General features: G+C 41.5%; 1 protein-coding gene across 1 annotated transcript in view; it reads right to left on the minus strand.

Moving 5' to 3' along the window:
* Nucleotides 1-20329, minus strand: part of LOC138950719 (cell death abnormality protein 1-like) — a 46190-nt gene extending 25861 nt beyond the window's left edge. Inside the window, exons 1-8 of the mRNA XM_070322440.1 lie at nucleotides 20184-20329; nucleotides 17028-17120; nucleotides 14270-14368; nucleotides 12504-12596; nucleotides 9818-9898; nucleotides 5398-5520; nucleotides 3801-3938; nucleotides 3361-3444 (exon numbers count right to left, since the gene is read on the minus strand). Of these exons, the coding sequence (XP_070178541.1) occupies nucleotides 3361-3444; nucleotides 3801-3938; nucleotides 5398-5520; nucleotides 9818-9898; nucleotides 12504-12596; nucleotides 14270-14368; nucleotides 17028-17120; nucleotides 20184-20193 (721 nt within the window). The 5' untranslated portion in view covers nucleotides 20194-20329. The remainder of the gene's footprint in view (nucleotides 1-3360; nucleotides 3445-3800; nucleotides 3939-5397; nucleotides 5521-9817; nucleotides 9899-12503; nucleotides 12597-14269; nucleotides 14369-17027; nucleotides 17121-20183) is intronic.
* Between the last annotated feature and the right edge of the window lie 4194 nt (nucleotides 20330-24523).

Raw genomic sequence — 24523 nt, forward strand, 5'->3', positions numbered from 1 at the left:
GGGCACTTTGCCCATGGTTGGGCAGCCAGTATTTTAAGAAGGTTGATGGTCTTATTTGCTTTGCTTAAAAGATACTTTAAGTGAGCAGTCCATAGTCCATTTGAGGTGAAAAGTACGCCCAGATATTTCACCTGCTGACTGGGTGAGACAACAGATTTATCTAGTGAGAACTGTATCTTTTCTCGATCTTCCAGTTTTCGGTTTGTAAAGACAACGAATACAGTTTTCTCGATGATGATAAAATCGTTTATTTAACGTCACTCTGTAAAAACATTGGCGACATTTGTCTTAAATTAAGAACACACACAGGCACGCACACAACTAAACTTTCCCTTTATGTACAGTGGTTCACCACCCTCCCGCCCCCCGCACACTCTCGCTCATCTAATTAAAAATGGTGTTAAGAGATACTTGGATATAAAATGGTATTTTTAAAAGATCTGATAAAAATATATAGTAGCTGTATGAGAAGCAATGGCGTCAGCCGCAGCAACGTCTCTTCATATCCAGGGACCAAGTGGGTGCGTGTGCATAAGTCCAGCGATAAGTTTGGGACCTTGCCACCCAAGGTCTTTATTAAAACTTAAAAGATAGCTTAATTTTTCCTTTGATGTATTTGGCAGAATATTTCTATTTGAGTTTATAAACTGAGTCAGGGGTTGAAAGTGGCATGAGTTCAAATCACACTCCAAAGTCAAATGAGCAATGGTGAGGTCGGATTGACAGGTGCATTTAAGCTCTAGAAATTGGTAACTCCCAGCTTCTGCCCTTAGGCGGTTAATCCTTTTTATTACACGTGGGCATGCATTATAGGTGTTCATCTGTTTTGATGGGGCTTCCCGAATGAGCCAGCCAGAGCTTATAGCCTTGTGCATATATTTGTTTCTCCATTCTCTCCAGAGAAGAGAGTCTGTAAGGCTACTGATCTCAGAAGCAGACAATGGCAGGTCTACCTCGGAGGCGCCCATGCCTTGGGCAGCTTCTTTAGCGGCTTTGTCCGCTTTCTCGTTGCCAGGCACGTTCACGTGTGCTGGACACCAGACCAGGTTAATCTCGCTTCCTTTTTTTATAATTTTATTTGCCAGCTCCTTTATGGCAATGACAAGATCATGTCTTTTTGATCTTTTGTTAGATCTCAATGCTTCAATGGCTGCTTTGGAGTCAGAGAATATAGCTATCTTTTGAGGAGGAGTGTTCTTGAGATTGAGATGAACAAGCGACATGCAGATGGCAAGGAGCTCAGCTGAGAAGATCGAGTTTCTGTTGCACAGTTTAAATTTCCCAGTTTTCGGTTTGTAAAGACAACGAATACAGTTTTCTCGACGACGCCCTTGGTACCACATCACAAACAGAACTGTGCAATACACAGGTGTTTTCTACAGACACACTCAAACACACACACACAGAGAAGCCGTATATATATATATATATCTATTGTATAAATATATAGAGATAGATGAGAGTGTATTTTTCGCGTGGCTATAAATTGATTCGACCTTTGCACTTTTACAGTGAGGATAATTTACGGGTCCAATTTACGTTCTGGACACTGCGGTGACCTTCTAAAAATAGTAACAGAACGCCGGGAATATCCGAAGATGCCCCCTCATACTATAGTCCACCAATAACTCCCTAACCGTGTGTTTGACTGGTCCCAATTTTTGTAAGGACCGTCTCAGGAATGTATAGAACCTGTTCACCAAGTTTGGTGACGATCGATCCGTTCATTCTTGAGATCTACTTGCGAACACAAACAAACACACAAACAAACAAACAAACAAACAAACACATCGACCGAAACCTATACACACCCCTATACCGGGGGTGTAAAAAGTATTAAAAAAATTAAAATAGGGACACGAACTCAAGTGAACGCTGTATTACGTGCCCTACACAGAAGGAAATTAACACAATTCATGATGTTGGACCAAGAACACTATAGAACTCACTGAATCAAAATCAGAATTAAATCAAACCAAGCAAAGAATAAAACAAAACAAGTCGCGTAAGGCGAAAATACAACATTTAGTCAAGTAGCTGTCGAACTCACAGAGTGAAACTGAACGCAATGCAACGCAGCAATACTCGTAGCATCGTCAGTCCACTGCTCATGGCAAAGGCAGTGAAATTGACAAGAAGAGCGGGGTAGTAGTTGCGCTGAGAAGGATAGCACGCTTTTCTGTACCTCTCTTCGTTTTAACTTTCTGAGCGTGTTTTTAATCCAAACATATCATATCTATATGTTTTTGGAATCAGGAACCGACAAGAAATAAGATGAAAGTGTTATTAAATTGATTTCGAAAATTTAATTTTGATCATAATTTTTATATTTTTAATTTTCAAAGCTTGTTTTTAATCCAAATATAACATGTTTATATGTTTTTGGAATCAGAAAATGATAAAGAATAAGATGAACTTAAATTTGGATCGTTTTATAAAACGAAATTTTTTTTTACAATTTTCAGATTTTTAATGACCAAACTCATTCATTAGTTTTTAAGCCACCAAGCTGAAATGCAATACCAAATCCCGGCCTTCGTCGAAGATTATTTGACCAAAATTTCAACCAATTTGGTTGAAAAATAAGAGCGTGACAGTGCCGCCTCAACTTTCACGAAAAGCCGGATATGACGTCATCAAAGACATTTATCAAAAAAATGAAAAAAACGTATGGGGGTTTTATACCCAGGAACTCTCATGTCAAATTTCATAAAGATCGGTCCAGTAGTTTAGTCTGAATCGCTCTACACACACACACAGACAGACAGACACACACACACACACACACACATACACCACGACCCTCGTCTCGATTCCCCCCTCTACGTTAAAATATTTAGTCAAAACTTGACTAAATATAACGAGCACGGAAAATAAAGGGAAAAGCTGGTGGGTGGGAGGGGGGGGAGAGAGAGATAGAAGAGCAGAGACAAGTAGGAACATATGAAAGTGGCTAGCGCATAGGCAATAGAAGAGTACAGCCGCCGTGAATCACACAAAAACAGTAATCCAGTGGCATTGGGGTGTTCACACTTACTGCTTGTTTGTTTGTTTGTTTGCTTAACGCCCAGCCGACCACGAAGGACCATATATCAGGGCGGTGCTGCTTTGACATATAACGTGCGCCACACACAAGACAGAAGTCGCAGCACAGGCTTCATGTCTCACCCAGTCACATTATTCTGACACCGGACCAACCAGTCCTAGCACTAACCCCATAATGCCAGACGCCAGGCGGAGCAGCCACTAGATTGCCAATTTTAAAGTCTTAGGTATGACCCGGCCGGGGTTCGAACCCACGACCTCCCGATCACGGGGCGGACGCCTTACCACTAGGCCAACCGTGCCGGTCACACTTACTGCACGTGTTGTCCTTGTCACACACTGTTCCTCGTCTGCAGGTGCCGTTGTTAGCCCCGGGACACGTCTCGCCCAGTTTCAGCCCTGGAACACACACGTTGCCTTGGTGATTGACTCAATGCCACGATTTTTTTAATTTTTAAAATCGACCATCGTTTTGCTTGGGTCTTCGGCTGTTTATTGAAATGAACATCATCACACCAACTTTGAATTGAAAAACGACGGCGTCCTGACGACGACGACGACGACGATGATGATGATGATGATGATGATGATGATGATGATGATGATGATGATGTTTTTAAAGATGATGACAACGTTGAAGATAATAATTAAGAAGAGGTGGAGGCGACGATGTAAGGGCGGGGGGTGGGGTGTGGGGGGGGGTGGGTGACCGGATCGAAGGAGGAACATGAAGAAAACAATAACTCCATACTAACCACAAGAGAAGTCGTGCCAGTCAGGGTCAAAGCCGGTGTCACACTGACACAGCGAGGACGACGAGTTGCACGAGGCATTGGGGTCATTACAGCTGTCATCACTTCTACACTGTCCGCCTGCTCTGCCTTCTGCTGGTACTGCGGGGAGAGAAAAGAGTGTGTATGAGTTTGTCACACTACTGACAGCGAGGACGACGAGTTGCACGAGGCATTGGGGTCACCACAGCTGTCATCACTTCTACACTGTCCGCCTGCCTTGCCTTTTGCTGGTAGTGGGGGGGGGGGGGAAAGAGTTTGTATGAGTTTGTCACACTAATGACACAGTGAGGACGACGAGTTGCACGAGGCGTTGGGGTCGTCACAGCTGTCATCACTTCTACACTGTCCGCCTGCCTTGCCTTCTGCTGGTAGTGGGGGGGGGGGGGAGAGTTTGTATGAGTTTGTCACACTACTGACACAGTGAGGACAACGAGTTGCAGAGGCATTGGGGTCACCACAGCTGTCATCACTTCTACACTGTCCGCCTGCCTTGCCTTCTGCTGGTACTGGGGGGGGGGGGGGTGTTGAGAAAAGAGTGTGTATTAGTTTGTCACACTGACACAGCGAGGACGACGAGTTGCACGAGGCATCGGGGTCATTACAGGTGTTACCACGCCTACACTGTAAATCGAAGTGTTCCACTTTTGAATACACTTTGTGTAACCAGTTGTGATTACACTGTGAGGAATTTGTTATAAGTCTACTTGCAAAAGTAGCACACATTGTAAACATTACTTCGTATTTGAGACAGTGACAAAAGGTCAGGTGTCATGTCTACTGTCCCGAATGACACACGATTGCTGACATTTCACCATTGCCAAAAGAATAAACAAATAAGAAATAGGTAGAAAATGAATGTGAACACTGACTTTGATTGTTGATCAGTATTTTCTATGCCACTAACAAATAATCTACTTACACATAGCTGTTTGGCAAATGTATGTTGCATGGGACACACTGACATGAAAGTGGAAGATGTTTTTCCCTCTAGAGAAACTACATATCAAGTTACACTTTTTGTGCTCTTCCATTCCAGTTGGCAATCAATTGTTAACGCATGTTATTAGAAAAAATAGAACGAAAACAGATTAGATAGAATGAAAAATGTACTGGTGATGTCATTTGGGACATACTGACATGAAAACGTCACCTTTTGTCATTGTCTCATTTACCATGTGCGCTTCACAACTGAACAAAATGTGTTTAAAAGTGGAACATTGTAAGCATGCATTAATGCATTTTTCTCCAAGGATTAATTTGTGAGCTGTCGTTGACTGTGCTTAGTCTCACTGCTATGTTAGTGTAGGTTGCATTTCTGTGTGTGTGCGTGTGTGTGTGTGTGTGTGTGTGTGTGTGCGTGTGTGTGTGTGTGTATGTGTGTTTGTGTGTGTTTGTGTGTGTTTGTGTGTGTGTGTGTGTGTGTGTGTGTGTGTGTGTGTGTGTGTGTGTGTGTGTTTTTTTGTTTTGGAATTGTAAAGCGCGGGGAGCTGTTATCGGAACCTGCGCTATAAAAACAAAAAGTGTTTTGTTATTTTAATTTTATTATTCGTATACTTACCACAGATACCATCAGCACTGGCTGTAGAGATTCCAGCAGCGCACGTGCAGCGAGTGTTTTGACACTGTGACCCAGCCCCGCATGGACTGATCTGGGGGTGACACCACGCCCCGATCTTCCTCCCTAGAATAAATCAAACTCTAACTTATGCATGCATTAATGATAGATCATCTAATCAAATCCTATTGAAAAGTGGTATGTCAATGCGTGAATCGTCATGAATACATGTGAGAATCCTATCATTAACAGCTATTGTGTTTTCAGCGTAGCAATAGGGCCCGATATTTAGACGAGACAAGTATAATGCCGACGAGTCGAAGACTTTATATAGCTATTCTGTTGGACACGTGGGGGATATCGGGGGCTGTGATTGGATGGTCTCACACATCCCTTTTCCGATCATCAAAGCATAAAATGCTACGGAAGTCGGCCATTTTTGCCAATATCCAAAAATAACAAAGACGCATGGTTCCGGTTTCTTCCACGTGTATAAAGTACACGCATACCTCGCCAGGTTTGTTTATGTGACAAGTCGACAGACGATGCCATTTGCTTTGTGTGTGTTTTTGTTGTTGCTTAATGTACATGACATACATTACGTGTAAAATCCAGTTCTTTAACAGGCAACAAACCTGGCAAATTTCCAGAAGCTGCAATCTGAAGCGACCTATCTCTGATTCTAGCAGACGATCTCTCCAATGTTTAACACAAAATCAGCAAACTCTCCTGTCACATAGAACGTCCATTGTGTAGTGCAATGTTGAAATGAAGTTACCGGTCTGAAACATTTAGTCGTTTCTTCTGAGACAATCCTTGTTCTCTTATCATCTACAGATTTACCGCAGTCTTCACCACTGGAATTCCCAATAGAAGTCAGACTTTCGAACATACAAGCTACGTAGGCAAGCATGATACGTCATGTCGTCATATGATTCCTAGCATATTCGTAATGCTAAACATCTGGTTATCTCGAGTTTTCTCCGTAATACATATCCGTGGGTTTTTCAATGTTCGGTTATTTCAGTGGCTTCATGCGGAAAGGGAACCGTCGTCTGCAATCAACAACATGGACCATTCTGTTACTTTTTGCTGACAAAAACATGATTTTGACACAGAATTTAATGTCAGAATAGCTATGTAAACGCTATTGTGTTTTCAGCGTAGCAATAGGGTCCGATATTTAGACTCGAACAAGTATAATTATACTTGTCTCGTCTAAATATCGGGCCCTATTGCTACGCTGAAAACACAATAGCTGTTAATATTGACATGTTGAGTTCGTGTATGCATGAAAGAATGTCTCTCGCATTGCCAAGACAATAAAGAAAAAGAAAAAAAATCAACAAAAAACAAAACAAACAAAAACTCCAACTTATGCACAGCGATAAAAACGAACTTTAGAAGTCAAGAAAGTCAAGAAGATATTCGAAACAAAAATGTAAATGCACTCAGAATTTGACATGGAAAAGAACACTTGTGCGTGTAGACTGTGACATTTTGAAGAAGAAACAAGTCGCGTAAGGCGAAATTACTACATTTAGTCAAGCTGTGGAACTCACAGAATGAAACTGAACGTAGTCCGCCGCTAGTGCAAAAGGCAGTGAAAGTGACGAGCCTGTTTGGCGCGGTAGCGGTTGCGCTGTGCTTCATAGCACGCTTTACTGTACCTCTCTTCGTTTTAACTTTCTGAGCGTGTTTTTAATCCAAACATATCATATCTATATGTTTTTGGAATCAGGAACCGACAAGAAATAAGATGAAATGGTTTTTAAAACGATTTCGGAAATTTAATTTTGATCATAATTTTTATATTTTTAATTTTCAGAGCTTGTTTTTAATCCAAATATAACATATGTATATGTTTTTAGAATCAGAAAATGACGAAGAATAAGATGAAATTGTTTTTGAATCGTTTAATAAAAAAATAAATTTAATTACAAGTTTCCGATTTTTAATGACCAAACTCACTCATTAGTTTTTAAGCCACCAAGCTGAAATGCAATACCAATTCCCGGCCTTCGTCGAAAATTGCTTTGCCAAAATTTCAATCAATTTAATTGAAAAATGAGGGTGTGACAGTGCCGCCTCAAATTTTACAAAAAGCCGGATATGACGTCATCAAAGGTATTTATCGAAAAAAAGAAAAAAACGTCCGGGGATATCATACCCAGGAACTCTCATGTCAAATTTCATAAAGATCGGCCCAGTAGTTTAATCTGAATCGCTCTACACACACACACACAGACACACACACAGACACACACACACACACACACACACACACACACAAACACACACACACATATACACCACGACCCTCGTCTCGATTCCCCCCTCTATGTTAAAACATTTAGTCAAAACTTGACTAAATGTAAAAAACACGGTAAAAACAACATTTTGTCAGATAATATTTCAGTATAATTAGTGTTTGTTTGTCTGTGCACTTAAAAGATCCCTAGGTCAAAATATCTGTGAAAGTAACGGGTTTTTTTGTCAATAATTAAACGTTCCAACAAAAACCTGTTCTTGTTTTTTTTATTGTGACATTGTGACCTCATCAAATAATAAAATACAACAAGGCTTTACGTTCTGTGAGTGAGACCTATGCATTAAGATCAGCTGTGTACGTCAAAGCGTACGTTTTGGGGAAAAAAAAGAGAGGGGGGGGGGGATCCATGTACATTAAGTGCTGCAATAAAATTCTCTGATCTTTTTGCCTCAAAAAGCTGCTCTCATGCTTTTCACGTCGAAAACTGTGCATGGACATAAAATATTTCCTTCACACACTGCAGCTGTCGCAATCTCAGTGTTACTTCTTGCTTTCAAAGGTTCATCATTCTCTCACAGCTGTCGAAAACGTCTTTACAAATAACAACGGTACGTGCTTTTCCATTTTACATATTCATCAAAAAGGAAGAAACACAAATAAAGATTATATATAGCTATTCTGATGAACACGTGGGGGAATTCGGGGGCTGTGATTGGATGGTCTCTTCCGATCATCAAAGCATAATGCTACGGAAGTCGGCCATTTTTCTCAATATCCAAAAGCATATTGTCAATAACAAAGACGCATGGTTCCGGTTTCTTCCACGTCTATAAAGTACACGCATACCTCGCCAGGTTTGTTTATGTGACAAGTGGACAGACGATGCCATTTGCTTTGTGTGTGTTTTTTGTTGTTGTCCATTGTATAGTGCAATGCTGAAATGAAGTTACCGGTCTGAAACATTTAGTCGTTTCTTCTGAGACAATCCTTGTTCTCTTATCATCTACAGATTTACCGCAGTCTTCACCACGCGAATTCCCAACAGAAGTCAGACTTTCGAACATACAATATACGTAGGCAAGCATGATACGTCATGACGTCATATGATTCCTAGCATATTGACGTAATGCTAAACATCCGGTTATCTCGAGTTTTCTCCGTAATACGTGTCCGTGGGTTTTTCAATGTTCGGTTATTTTCGTGGCTTCATGCGGAAAGGGAACCGTCGTCTGCAATCAACGACATGGACCATTCTGGTACTTGTTGGTGACATGATTTTAACACAGAATTTAATGTCAGAATAGCTATATAAACTCGTCAGCATTATACTTGTCTCGTCTAAATATCGGGCCCTATTGCTACGCTGAAAACACAATAGCTGTTAATATTAAGTCATTTGCAGTTTTGACCGAAATATGACATTTGACACATATCGAGAACCATAGTGTCCTCCGTGACCGCAAGACGTGTCTAGCTGTACAAAGACTGTCGAGAATTGTCTCCAATGTCATATTTTGGTACACATTACAAATAACATTTATATATCGATTCATTTTTGTTGGAATTATGTTTACTTCTTACGACCGACTGACCGTACACTCACACACAAGCACACCCATGATCGAGTATCGCATAAGCCGCATAAGGCAGAAGGAGGAGAAATAAAATGTTCCATCCATAAATTGCAAAATTGAAATTGAGAAGCGATGGATGCTTCAAACCAAACGCACGTAATTTTCTCATTTTTCATCGACATATAACTGTGAAGTACAAAAAGAAATGTGTGTGTGTGTGTGTGTGTGTGTGTGTGTGTGTGTGTGTGTGTGTGTGTGTGTGTGTGTGTGTGGGTGTGGGTTTGTGGGTGTGTGTGTGTGTGTGTGTGTGTGTGTGTGAGTGGGTGTGGGTGTGTGGGTGTGTATATGTGTGCCTGCCTGTCTTCCTGTCTCTGTTTGTTTCTGTCTGTTTGTGTTTATCTGTCTTGTTGTTTGTATCTGTATCTGTGCGTGTGTTGGTCTGGGTTTGGGTGGTGATGGTGCTGGCGCTGGTGTGGGCTGGTGCCTGTTCTTGTTGTTGCTGCTGATGATGATGTTTTCGGGTGCCATTTTAACAAACAAGCAAACAAAGACAACAATTAAGCTTGTGTATACTTACTGCACGTGCTGCTCGCGTCACAGGCTTCGTCATGGGTACAGGCGTTGCTTCGGCCGCCACAGTCTTGTCCATTTAACAGCTCTGAAAAGATTGATAAATTTATTTATATGGGAGATTTATATAGCGCTTGACGTCCTCTAAGCGCTTTACATATTAATTTCTGCCGTGTGAGATGGAATTTTTTACACAATATGTCACGCATTCACATCGGCCAGTAAATCTCAAGCCATTACGGCGCATATTTACTTTTCACGGCCTATTATTCCAAGTCACACGGGTATTTGGTGGACGTTTTTTTTTATCTATGCCTGTATATTTTTGCCAGGAAAGACCCTTTTGTCAATCGTGGGATCTTTAACGTGCACACCCCAATGTAGTGTACACGAAAGATAGCGTATTATAAAGTGCCGTTCAAGTGGCAGACTTGCAACCAACTTTTCCCCAACTTTAGTCGTTTGAAAATCTTTCCAGAGTCGTCGAGGTCCAAGTCGGCGAAAAGTGTGCCATGTGAACGGCCCGATTTAGAAACGATTTAGGCCAGATTCAGCAGCGACTCCAAAACTTAGTTGAGCACTGCTCAAAGATTTTGCGCAGACTTTTCTTATCGCGCCTACTGATTGGTTAGCTCTAGCCAACCCACGCGCGCAGTTTCTTCTCTTCTCCGGAAAACAACGAAGACGACCGGACAATCCCGAATGGTACAGTCTGGCGAGAATCGCCGCTAAAAACTAGTTTGCGCATTATTTGTGCTGTTCACGTGGGCAGCAATTTTGATTTGATTTGCTACCGACTAAAATCGTTTGAAAGTTGGGGTAAAGTTGGTCGCAAGTCTGCCATGTGAACAGCACTTAAGATGCTGGGTGGCTTCTTGTCTGACCAGCTTTTCTGTCGATCATTATGTTGAGCATATCGCCTTCTGTTTCGACCGAGGCCGAAGTAAGTTTTCAGCGTTTGCCTTTTCTTTTCAGTTTGTTTGTTTGTTTGCTTAACGCCCAGCCGACCACGAAGGGCCATATCAGGGCGGTGCTGCTTTGACATATAACGTGCGCCACACACGAGACAGAAGTCGCAGCACAGGCTTCATGTCTCACCCAGTCACATTATTCTGACACCGGACCAACCAGTCCTAGCCCTAACCCCATAATGCCAGACGCCAGGCGGAGCAGCCTCTAGATTGCCAATTTTAAAGTCTTAGGTATGACCCGGCCGGGGTTCGAACCCACGATCACGGGGCGGACGCCTTACCACTAGGCCAACCGTGCCGGTTTTCTTTTCAGTGTTTTTAGACTTTTCGTTGTGCAATGCGGGATTACAGAGCTTATAGTTGCAAATTGACCGTGAGTTATCGCGGTAATTATCAACATTAATTGGGTCTTTGAGAGTGGATGTTTACAATCGTTGTCCTCCTCAACACGAATCCAAAGCCGCAACGGTTCCACATAATTATTACAATCCACGTTTTACCTGAAGCTCAAACCTATTCCTTACTTCGATTTGTCACATCTGAACATTGTTTTTTTGTTACCCAGGTGGTTATGAATGAAAACTCGTGAAAATGATGACAAATTACCATTTTGTCATAGCAACAACTGACATTCATCATAATCTCGAATTAAGCCATAACAAAACAAACGTTTTACACAGTGTACGGTTACGGAAGTGTGTTAATCGATTTATGCGCTCAGCCCACTGTTGTACCCTTGCTCTTAAAGTTGTCGTTGAAAAGACAATTGTCCATCACTCAAAGACTTTAAAAGGACTAAAGTGTTAATTTGTTTGTTTGCTTGTGTGTGTGTGTGTGTTTGTTTATTTGTTTGTTTGTCTTCTTTTTTTCTTCTTTTTTTTTCTTTTTTTTTTTTTGGGGGGGGGGTTGATAAAACAACACAAGTAGCCTCTTTTTATTCAAATTATACTCAGCAGTCTCTGGGAGTTTGCTGTTCCATCTAAGCCACTTTCGCCCCGCACAGTTTTTGTGCGTGGTCCACGTATTACAGTTTCGATCTTCCATTTAAGCCGCTTTTCCCTAACACATCTTCTGGTCGCTGTCTACCAATCAAAAGTTAGCTGTTCAAATAGACGAAAGTCGAAAATAACTCTGTCGGCTTTGTATGGGTTGTGAAACAGTGAATTTACCCTTGCGAAATACTCGGACAAACACTGGAAGGGCCAATCACCTGCGATGGGTGTGTCGGACAAACACTGGAAGGGCCAATCACCTGCGAGGGGTGTGTCGGAAACACCTGGACAGAAGCACGTGTGAAACTATATGTCCGAGGGAGAAAAAAAACAAGGGCATTCACTCTTTCACAACCCATACAAACCCGACGGAGTTATTTCCGAAAATTGTCTATTTAATGACAAACGTCCCTGACTGAACAAACCAATTAAGTCTTCTCTTCTTGACCTTGTATTCCAAAGGGACATATCTTGACGTCATAAGCGGGAAAAAAATGGCGAAGACGTCATGATATAAATATAAAGCATGTCGTCACGTAAAAACATTGTGTCACATCTCCCAGAAACTGACAAAGAATTTCGAACAAGAAGTCTGTCTCGATGGCGTCGTCATAATTATCAGCAGGGAAAAAAAAGAATCGTGAGGTCATCACCGCCCGGCTGTGCATGTATCGGTGTCGGATGTCATTAAGTCCCCTGTCCCCTGCACAGTCCCCCTCTAGACACTCACTGCAAGTCCACTGTGAGGCAAACACGTCGCATTTGGTCCCAGTACTGCAAACACCAGCGCCCAAGCCCGTACAGTTTCCGCCAAATATAACTTCTGAAATTACAAAGGAAAGACCATTTTCAAAGAATACATTTTTAAAAGAAAAACGGAAAAAAACCATTTGGACAATGTATGAGTTACACTTCCGAAATTCTGAAATCACAGAGGAAACACCATTTTGAATAAAATAATACCTTTTTAAAAGAAAAACGAAAAAACATTGGACAATGTATGAGTTACACTTCCAAAATTCTGAAATCACAAAGGAAACACAATGTTGAAATAATTGTTTTTGTTTAAACAAAAACGGGGGGGGGGGAGGAGGGGGGGGAACAGAGGACAATGTATAAGTTACACTTCCGAAATTCTGAATTCACAGAGAAAACACGTACAATTTTCAAAGGATAAATTATATAAAATGAAATAAACGAAAAAAACAGAGGACAATGTTACCCCCCGCGGGTTAGGGGGAGTCCCATATTGGTTGGGACGAGAAAGAATTACCGCCTTATGTTGTACTGTCATGCAGGAACACCACTATAAGCTTCTAGCTTGTTGCTGTTTCTGTGAACTTTGTATACATGTCATGATTGTAACCCTTGTTAAAATAAACTCATGTTTAAACCAGAAAGAATTTACCCGATGCTAACCAGCATGTCGTAAGAGGCGACTAACAGGTTCTGTTTCTCCTTTTACCCTTGTTAAGTGTTTCTTTTATAGAAAAAAGTCAATGTTTGTAAAGATTGTAGTCAAGCAGTAGGCTATGTAAGAAATGTTAAGTCCTTTGTACTGGAAACTTGCATTCTCCCAGTAAGGTCATATATTGTACTACGTTGCAAGCCCCTGGAGCAATTTTTTGATTAGTGCTTTTGTGAACAAGAAACAATTAACAAGTGGCTCTATCCCATCTCCCCCCTTTCCCCTATCCCATCTCCCCCCTTCCCCCGTCGCGATATAACCTTGAATGGTTGAAAACGACGTTAAACACCAAATAAAGAAAGAAAGAAAGAAAGGACAATGTTCAAGTTACACTTCTGTTCATCTATGGTATCGCGTGGTATCTCGTCGAGACAGGATCAATGAGTATGATCTCGTCGGGTAATGATGCGTTTACTATACGCTAAAGAAATGAACAAGCTGTGGTTAATTTTATCCGTTTAAAAGTATGTCGAAACGAACCATAATAGTATAACACTGCGCACAGAAAACTTCCGAGTTCAAAGCAAAATTGTCAGGGCTTCGAAACACGAACACACGAATGGAGGGAAAAGAAATTGGAAAATAAAGGCAGCTCACTTTCTCCTGAGAGAGAGAGAGAGAGAGAGAGAGAGAGAGAGAGAGAGAGAGAGAGAGAGAGAGAGAGAGAGAGAGAGAGAGAGAGAGAGAGAGAGAGAGAGAGAGAGAGAGAGAGAGAGAGAAAGCGAGAGAGAACGAGAGAGAACGAGAGAGAGAGAGAGCGCGCGAGAGAGAGAGCGAGAGCGAGAGAGAGAGAGAGAGAGAGAGAGAGAGAGAGAGAGGGAGAAAGGGTGAGAGAGAGAGAGACGGAGAGAGAGAGAGAGAGAGAGAGAGAGACGGAGAGAGAGAGAGAGAGAGAGAGAGAGAGAGAGAGAGAGAGAGAGAGAGAGAGAGAGAGAGAGAGGGGCCGGAAATTCCACAAGGGAAATCTCACAGGATTTTAATCATGTTACCTCGCCTTACCTTGGTTTACTAATGTTCACATTACTTACTGCATTGATTTCCGTTTGCAAACTGGTTGTATTGACACACTGTACCCGGACCACACAAATCTCTCTTCTCCCCGTTACAGCTCAACCCTGGTCCGAGTGCTGGAAGAAATAAGACATAACACATGAGATAAGACATACGAATTTATTACTACCACTTGCAGTACACAGGAATGTTGCTTGGCTTGAGTACAATCATACAATACATAACACACCCCAACACAACAACCAAACAGATTGCTCACCGAACTGCGTACACACACTCACTCACACCCACACGCACGCACTGATGCAAACAAGCTCGCACCCACACACACACACACACACTCACACACTCACGCACACACGCACGCACGCACGCACGCACGCACACACACACACACACACACACACACACATTCACACACACAAATACACACACACACACACACGCACACACGCACGCACGCACACACACACATTCACACACACAAATACACACACACACACACACACACACACACACACACACACACACACACACATTCTACATTGTACCGCGTTCAAATCATTCGTGCTGATACAAATAAAGCTTGAAAACAAAATCCAATGTACATCGCTCTGAATTGCCTTCTTTTTCGTGGTCTGATGGCACCAAAACGTTACGTATCAGGCATCAGGGCTGGGGAGCACGAACCGAAAGTGGGTGCCACCCAACTGAGTGGGAACACACCGCGGGGTGTGATCGGCTGGAATCACAACAAATCTCCAATTTCAACTACTTACACCCCGACCACGCGGTTGCACAACACCCAAATGGGTGGCACCCAGTTTCGCTTCGTGCACCTCACCCACAGGTTGCCTTGCTATTATTCTATTAACAGCTGGTATTGTGTTTTTAGCATCGCAATAGGGCCGGATATTTTGACGAGACAAGTTAAGTATCATTGTGTTTGATCATGTATGGTAAAAATGTTTTTGTTGCAAACTGTACGGCCAGTCAACCTGTCAAAATAAGCAAACCTGACCAGGTATGCTTTGACCTCATCCACGGTAATTAAAAAAACCGGAACCATGTGTAGTTTGTTGTTGTAAATAATATACTCCCTATTCTGACACTTCCGTAGCAATATGGTCCGATCGCCGATATAGGGCTGTGTGAGACTATCCGATCCCAACCCCCGTATACCCCCACGTGTCTATCAGAATACACTACATTGGGGTGTGCACGTTAAAGATCCCACTATTGACAAAAGGGTCTTTCCTGACAAAATTGTATAGGCATAGATAAAAAATGTCCACCAAAATACCCGTGTGACTTGGAATAATAGGCCGTGAAAAGTAGGATATGCGCCGAAATGGCTGCGATCTGCTGGTCGATGTGAATACGTGATGTATTGTGTAAACAAATTCCATCTCACACGGCATAAATAGATCCCTGCGCCTTGAGTCCGAGTCTGGAGATACGCGCGCGATATAAGACTTCATATAACAAATATAGTATTATGTAAACATGCAAAGAATTAGTGTAAGGAAGGGAGATTTTTGTGAGGCGTGGTCAGTTTCTGTCGTTGGTTCGATCGTTCTTTCTGTCTCTCTCTCTCTCTCACTCTCTTTCTTTCTTTCTTTCTTTCTTTCTTTCTTAGCTACCTTCTCACATACAGCATGTGTTAGCTACCTTCTCACATACAGCAGGTGTTACAGCAGGTGTTAGCTACCTTCTCACATACAGCAGGTGTTAGCTACCTTCTCACATACAGCAGGTGTTAGCTACCTTCTCACAGACAGCAGGTGTTAGCTACCTTCTCACAGACAGCAGGTGTTAGCTACCTTTCCACAGACAGTAGGTGTTAGCTACCTTCTCACATACAGCAGGTGTTAGCTACCTTCTCACATACAGCAGGTGTTAGCTACCTTCTCACATACAGCAGGTGTTAGCTACCTTCTCACATACAGCAGGTGTTACAGCAGGTGTTAGCTACCATCTCACATACAGCAGGTGTAAGCTACCTTCTCACATATAGCAGGTGTTAGCTACCTTCTCACATACAGCAGGTGTTAGCTACCTTCTCACATACAGCAGGTCTTAGCTACCTTCTCACATACAGCAGGTGTTAGTTACCTTCTCACAGACAGCAGGTGTTAGCTACCTTCTCACAGACAGCAGGTGTTAGCTACCTTCTCACATACAGCAGGTGTTAGCTACCTTCTCACATACAGCAGGTGTTAGCTACCTTCTCACATACAGCAGGTGTTACAGCAGGTGTTAGCTACCATCTCACATACAGCAGGTGTAAGCTACCTTCTCACATATAGCAGGTGTTAGCTACCTTCTCACATACAGCAGGTGTTAGCTACCTTCTCACATACAGCAGGTGTTAGCTACCTTCTCACATACAGCAGGTGTTAGCTACCTTCTCACATACAGCAGGTGTTACAGCAGGTGTTAGCTACCATCTCACATACAGCAGGTGTAAGCTACCTTCTCACATATAGCAGGTGTTAGCTACCTTCTCACATACAGCAGGTGTTAGCTACCTTCTCACATACAGCAGGTCTTAGCTACCTTCTCACATACAGCAGGTGTTAGTTACCTTCTCACAGACAGCAGGTGTTAGCTACCTTCTCACAGACCTTTCTTTCATTCTTTTTTTCGTTCTGTCTTTCTTTCTGTCTTTCTTTCTGTCTTTCTTTCTGTCTTTCTTTCTCTCTTTTTCTTTCTTTATTTCTCTCTTTTTCTTTCTTTCTTTCTTTCTTTCTTTCTTTGACGTTTGCTACTTACGCTGGCCGTGACTGCATCCAACAAAAAGCAGACTGAGTACGGCTGCCCATCTCAAGTCACTGCTAGCAAAACCCTTCATCGTCTTCACATTTACTGCACATATGCAAACGTTCAACACACAGGTAAGTCAAACGGTCAACCCCAAGTTACTGCCATAGCAACCGAGCAGCACCTAATGAAAACACTTTACGGTCCAGCACTAAGTAATAAATGAATGTAAAGCCTGGGTCCCACTATCAGGAATATGTTGGCGAACCACAACGAGTTACTACGATTTCGCCATAACGATGTTTGCCACGAATGATTGCGAAAAATCGGCCGAACAAGAACGAGGCAATAATTATATACGAACCACAACGACCTCGGCGATTTTCTCCACGAATTCCAAATTGTTGTTGTTCGCCGTCAAAACATGATTCGCCACAGTGGGACCTAGGCTTAACTTTGAGTGTGGATTCCTGAAAGTCCCGGTGTAACACGAAATTTTTACTCCACGAAAAATTTACTCCGGAGTAAATATTTCGTACGAAATTCTTACTCCGAGTACACTTTTCGTACGAGAAAAGAACTCCCCAAGGCACGAACAAATTACTCCCTCCACGAAATTTTTACTCCCCATTTTGTTTTACTTCCACAAAAAATCTCGTACGCAAAAATGGGATGCGGGCGAAGGGATAATGCCAATAAGTGATCTCGCGCACACGAACGTCGCGCTACCCTCCTTCCACCCCTTCCACCACCAAGACTAACAGGGGACAAGGGAGTAAAAATTTCGTACACCTGGCATGGGAAGTTCAATTGCTCGTGTTGGGTGAAGTAATTTATTTGTTATTTATTCGTCAGGGGAGTAACATTTTAGTACAAAATGTTTACTCGGAACTCACCTGTCTTGGGGAGTAATTTTCTCGTGCAATGGGGGAGTGCTTTTTTCGTAAAGGGAGTAACTTTTTCGTACGAAATGTTTACTCCGGAGTAAAAATCTCGTGGGAGTAATTTTCTCGTGTTACACCGGTCCTTGGCGTGTAAACGACTCGGCTCACCATCCCAGATCTGGCCAAGGTTTTACATGGGTTACGCCCCCTGGTATCTCCAGACATGAAACAACAATAAACATAGTCTCACCTTATTTTATTTTATTTTTTTATTTTTATTTTTTATTAAAATAAAAATTCTAAGTAAATCCTCCTGTTTTGATTAAGTTCCCCATACCCCCCCCCCCCCCTCCTACATTTTGTTCTTCTGGTTAATAATTGTGTTGTCCACCATCATGAAAACTTGTGTAACTTAGCATTGTTATGGTCACGTCAAATACGCATTTGCTTGAGTTCGTGTCCTAGCTGCATTTTTGTCAATTGTTTCATGTCATGTATTTTGAATAAAATTGTGTTTAAACCAACAATAAACAAATAAACCAAACTTATGACAGTCATCGTTCTACGAGACTGCGCCAACAATGACTGTCTTGTTCTGTGTCAAATGTCATCATCATGTTGATCAGAGATTGTGCCGACAATGACTGTCTTGTTCTGTGTCAAATGTCATCATTATGTTGATCAGAGATTGTGCCCAAAATGACTGTCTTGATCTGCGTCAAATAATAATAATAATAATAATAATAATTGTCAGTAAGTACTGGTGTCACATGACTGATGTGAACCAGTTGATTGGCTAATGGCGATGCGCTAAAATCCAAGAGTGCGCTAACTTTTCCACAGAGCGTATTCTTACGCCCTTTGCCTAAGCAAGACTGTGCTCTCATCCTCAGAATTAATTACTGACATGTAGCTTATATTCTCCACAATACCAAATGACCATAAATTCCCTGCTTCTCAATTAAAGCAGAAGTGGGTTTTTTCTGACAGATTGCATGTGCCTGTGCCACAGTGCGGCTGCCACTGATCTAAAGATAGAAGCCGCTGTGTTTCATCTAATTTTCGCCGACTTGCATAGATTCTTCTCATATGCCGTGTTAGTGGCATGTAGCTTATCATCCACATTACCAAATGATGAGTTAGTATACAATTCCCAGCGGCTAACAGAAAACACAAGTGTTATTCCGATAACGTACCAGCTAGACCAGTTTGGAAGACTGACTCGATCGACTCTGTAGCAGACTACACAGAAATACGACTACATCAGTTCAGTAAATGAATGGTTTCCGAATTATTATTTCAAGGCAAGAACAATCGTAATCGAAAACGTGTAGGGTTCAGAACGTTCTTACCATATATAAGACTTATTAACAGCCTGCCTCATGCGTGCAGACTCAGTGCAGACTGCAGTGGTTCGCCCAGGTAGCCTAGCAGACGACATTAACCCCGCGCGCTCAGCAAATTAACATGTTGGGCAAATGTGAACGAAAAAACGATGGGGATATAATACGTGTAGGGTTCAGAGCATTCTTACCGTTCATATTTAGTATCAGACTCCCCGATGAGTGAAGATACAACACGAGAAATATGCCACATTTGTTTTGAAAATGTGCAAACCGTCGAGTCTCGCTTCGAGTCAATTCAAGGGGAGTCACTCCGCACAGTCAATCCGTCGAAGCTCGACTGGAGGTTTCGAATCGCAAATAACGAAGTCCTTTCTCCGAGTTCAAATGAGGTCTCTCTGAAAGATCATCACTGTTCAGATTAACGCTACACTGGAATTTACCAAAAGAAATTAAAATGCGTGTGACGAAAGCACGATACACTTGAGACACCCCACACAAAAGTAGATCTTTACTGAACACGATCTGACCACACAGTTATGCCTATTCAAATGCGCGTTGCAAAATGTGCGTTTGGAATCTTCTTTTTTCTATGGCGGTACTGACAATATCGTCATTGAAACAATCCCAGTGCACTAAGGGATTTATAGAGCAAATCTCGAAAATAATTATTGAACTCAGCGCTATGCGCTTCGTTCAATAATGAATTTTCTCGATTTGCTCTATAAATCCCTTAGTGCACTGGGATGTCTCAATAACTTAAATAATAATAATAATAATAATAATAATGAGGATATCTATACGCCTCACAAAAACATACAATTTACAAAGTTTTCAATGCACATTCATGAATTTTAAAAGACAAAGCACACAAGTCAACTGTCCTATTTTGATCAGAAATACAAATCCTAATGTACGTATAGTATCAATCGAATACAAACCTGACAACATACTGCAGTATCTTGACCGCGCTAGGAACAACGGCACAATGTTCGCAAAGATCAGAAACACTCTGGTTTAAGTATACTCGGCATAGAGTCTGCACAGGAGTCAACTGGAGTTCGTTCAACCAGAGCAGATGTTGTGGCTATAAATGAAATACGTTGCTATTGTGACGCCTTGGAGGCAAAAGTTGAAGAGTTGGGACATCGATTGACAAACAAATAAATTTCGCTAATATTTGTGACCCTCCACCACGGAATGAGTCGGATGTCACCTTTGCATGATTTTCGTATTTTTACATTTTCCTGAAGAGTGTTTTATGCTCTATCCAGTGGTGAAAACCGTTTTAGAAAAGAGCGAAAACTGTTTGAGTTATAAGCCTGTGACTATAGGTGACCCTCACACTGTTACCAGACACTCCCCGGACTTACATCAAGCCTAGCGCAGAACCGCGCGAGGTGACATGCGATAGGGAGGCCCACTGACAGTAAGCGTGAACAGACCACAGAAGGCCATTTTTAGAGTGCTGTAAACAGCTTCAAAATTAAGCAATGTTCTTATAGTTCAGGTTTGAAATGTAAAAGTACTTATAGAATTGCTGTGCAAAGTTTGAAGCCTGTTAGAATTATACATTTGGAGGTATTGGACTGTAAAGTCAGGCAAATATGCGATTTTTTCACAATTGGGAAGTTATGTACAGGGCGACAAATTAAAAAAAGCAAAAAGAAATGACCTTTTCGGTTTTATTTTATAAAACAGATTGCAGCAACCACAAATGTATCACAGTTGAACCAATAAATGCAATAAAAAGGGTTTTATAGCCGATTGCAATTTTAGGCTATATTGACGTCATCACACGAAATTTAAGAAACGCGAACAAGCAAATCTTCAGTGGTTTTACAGGTAAAGATGTCATACGATATATCAAATTGAAGATCTCTTTGTGTACAATCTAGCTGTCATACTTTTGATGCTGTATAATCAAAACTTTACAACTTAAGCTTGAAAATCAATATTTTCAAAAATAATAAATTTAAAATAAAAACTATAAAATGTATTAATGTTCCGCAATGTCAATCTTTATAAACATTTGTAACCTCACATTTTAGCATATTTCCACACATTGAATGATAATAATGTTACTTCCAAACAAGAAAACACTAACTACAGCACAAGTTTGCAGTTATGCGTTATATTTTAATCTGCCTGACTGAAAATGTGTGCGTTTCTTCCTTAACCTGTATATCCGCGATTATATAGCAAATTATGTGTATGTAAGTGTGTATATATCCATGTATGCAGGCATGTATGTGTGTATGTATGTATGTATGTATGTATCCTTATTGTTTTTATGTGAATCTCTCTCTCTCTCTCTCTCTCTCTCTCACACACACACACACACACACACACACACACACACACACACACACATACATTCACCAACACACACACAATATCTGTTATCCTTGTTGTGGTGCAATTAAGGTCAGGTATACAGCATGACAAAATCCCCTGCAATGCAATAATGACACAAACAACAGATTTTCCAAAAAAACTGTCATAGCAACACAGAAATTGTCTAATCAATGAAATGTAACAAATACAATTGCATAACAGAACAAAGAAACATTTGAATATAACATCAGGTATTTAGCGCCAAAAAGAAACCCAAGTCAGATCATTAGTTATGAGAACCAATTAAGAACATCAAACAACTCAGCGCCATAAAAGTCATTTCAAGTCATCAGTCACAGTTTAAATGTCAAAAATCGTCGGGAAATTAATTCAGCATTATAATAATACCATCAATAAACACACAAGCATGAAGATGAAACAGAACAGACGGAAATTGTAGCACCGAAATGAATTATGCAAACACATCGCGATCAAAGAAGAGCACCAGGTGACTTTGTGTATTAAAGCCATCGTTAAACAGACATTACACATTCAATGAGATGTACCTACAGATCAGGTAATTCCGTGCTACAAAACCCAGTGCAGATCATAGTCTAAAAGACATCGAGATATTACTAAATTATACAGTACTTCAGCGCCATATAATAATGTAAGATCATCAGTCACACAAAACCGAGATGTAACAAAAAATTCGATCGATCAGCACCATATAAAAACATTGCAGATCATTAGCCACACAAACAAAGAGATGTAACAAAAACATCAGGTAATTCGATCGATCGGCACCATATAAAAACAGTTACACAAGTTCTCACTCAAAGTGAAGAACGAAGCGGTTCCGCAGGTTGAAATGACACCTTTTTTTTTGAGTAACCCAAGACACACGCTTGGCTTGGAAGCCATATATATTGCAGCCACAGAAGCAACAGGTGTGTGTGTGTGTGTGTGTGTGTGTGTGTGTGTGTGTGTGTGTGTGTGTGTGTCAGTGTGTGTGTGTGTGTCAGTGTGTGTATGTGTGTGTATATGTGTGTGTCTGTTCGTCTGTGTGTCTGTCTGTGTGATTCTGATTAAAAGTGAATGTGCATGTCTATGGGTGTTTTTGTGTAAGTATGTATGTATGTATGTGTGTATGTATGTATGTGTGTATGTATGTATGTATATATATACAGTCGACTCCGGTTAATCGGCCACTTTTGGGACTGACTGAATTATGGCCGATTATCCGAAGTGGCCGATTATCCGAACATCGCATCGGGAAGTTCCTCAGAACAAAAATATTGGATGTTGGAAGTTACTTATGGTAGCGGAAAGCGGAAGTTTCGTGCATTGGCATACGTGCTCTACATGTCTCCAAAAAATGTGTCCAGTGTCGTCTGCTTCTGTTTGGCATTGGCACGTTTCCTCACTGCAGCACAGACAACCGTCGTCCAGGCAATGCAGTTCTTCTTCCCCGAAGGCATTTTCCAGGGCATATTGAACCAATCAACCAATGCCTCGTCCACTTCATCGTCTTTTCCTCCTCTTTTCCTTTTCTTTGAGACAGACAAGCGTCCACCTACAGCTTCACTCCTGAGATGATCCTCGTCGTTAATCCATCGACAAAGGGTTTTTCTTGGACCCCTAACTGATTTGCAAGCTGCAATTTTGATGTGTTAGGCGGATATCCTTTCACTTTGTCCAAGAATTCAAGTTTTTCCAAGACGCTGTAATCTTTCCTTTTCGTCGCCATGGTTTGTGCAAAGAGGCTTTCGGCACAAGCAAGTCAGTGTTTGACTGTCAGTTGTTTCGATCACAGTGTGTAAACTCAGTAAACTCACTGGCAGACCTTTGTGCTGTCATGTGAGTAATGATCATGGAACCACTCACAAAAACGTGAAAGTGTGAGGTGGCCGTTTAGCCGATGTGCAAAGTTTTCGTGGTGGCTCCTAAAACGCCTGTGTTTAAAAGAAACACTGTGTTCAGAATTAACCCTTTCAACAACGTAATGATATTTGTGTAAGTTGCTCTTTTAAACATATAATAACAGAAAGTTGATTGTATCGCACGCAAAATTACACGAATCTGGTTAGAATATCTTTCCTTTGCGATTCTTTGGAACTGGGGCGATAATTTCGAGTGTTTCAGCTTGCCGCGGCGTCATGCAAATAGCTGTATCACTCTGTAAATGACTAGATTCAGCCTTCGGCGGCGCAACCGTTGGATAATCGCTTCACTTCAATTGATCGGCCCGGTCAAAGTATAGCCCGTATTGATGAGAAAAGATGTTCTTCTTGTAGATTAGCCTTTTAAGATTACTGAGAGAAATGGGCGATTTCCAAAAACGCCTGTGTCAAAACAAAAACACTGTGTTCAGAATCAACTATATTCACAACATGTTAATAGTAATTATGAGTCGCTCAGCGGAATACATAATTACAAAGGATTGATCTGATGGTATGCAAAATGTCAGTAAACTGCATCTAATACTTTTTCCTTGCGAGATCTCAGAACATACGCGATTCGGCCTTGGACGGCGCAAAAGTTGAAATATTGCTTCACTTCAATCGGTTGGCCCGGTTAAAGTATTGCACACATTGATTAGATAAGACATTGTCCTGGTAGATTGGCCTTTTAACATTATTGACAGGAATGGGCGATTTCCAGAAACATCTGTGTAAAAAATAAAACACTGTGTTCAGAACCCACCCTTTTTCAAGACGTTAATAAAATGTTGATAAGTCGCTCTTTCACATACATCATAACAAAGGGTTGATCTTATGCCACACTAAATTTCAGTATTGTACTTTAAATAGTTTTTCTTCGCGCGCTCTTGGAACTTGGGTGACGATTTCGAGTGTTTCGCTTGCCGCGACGTCAAATAGCTTTTTCCTGTACACCGCGTTTGCGGCTAAGTCCGAAGAGGGAGATAGCGTTTTTGGGCAAG

The sequence above is a fragment of the Littorina saxatilis genome, linkage group LG16, assembly GCF_037325665.1.
Source record: "Littorina saxatilis isolate snail1 linkage group LG16, US_GU_Lsax_2.0, whole genome shotgun sequence".
Taxonomy (NCBI): domain Eukaryota; kingdom Metazoa; phylum Mollusca; class Gastropoda; order Littorinimorpha; family Littorinidae; genus Littorina; species Littorina saxatilis.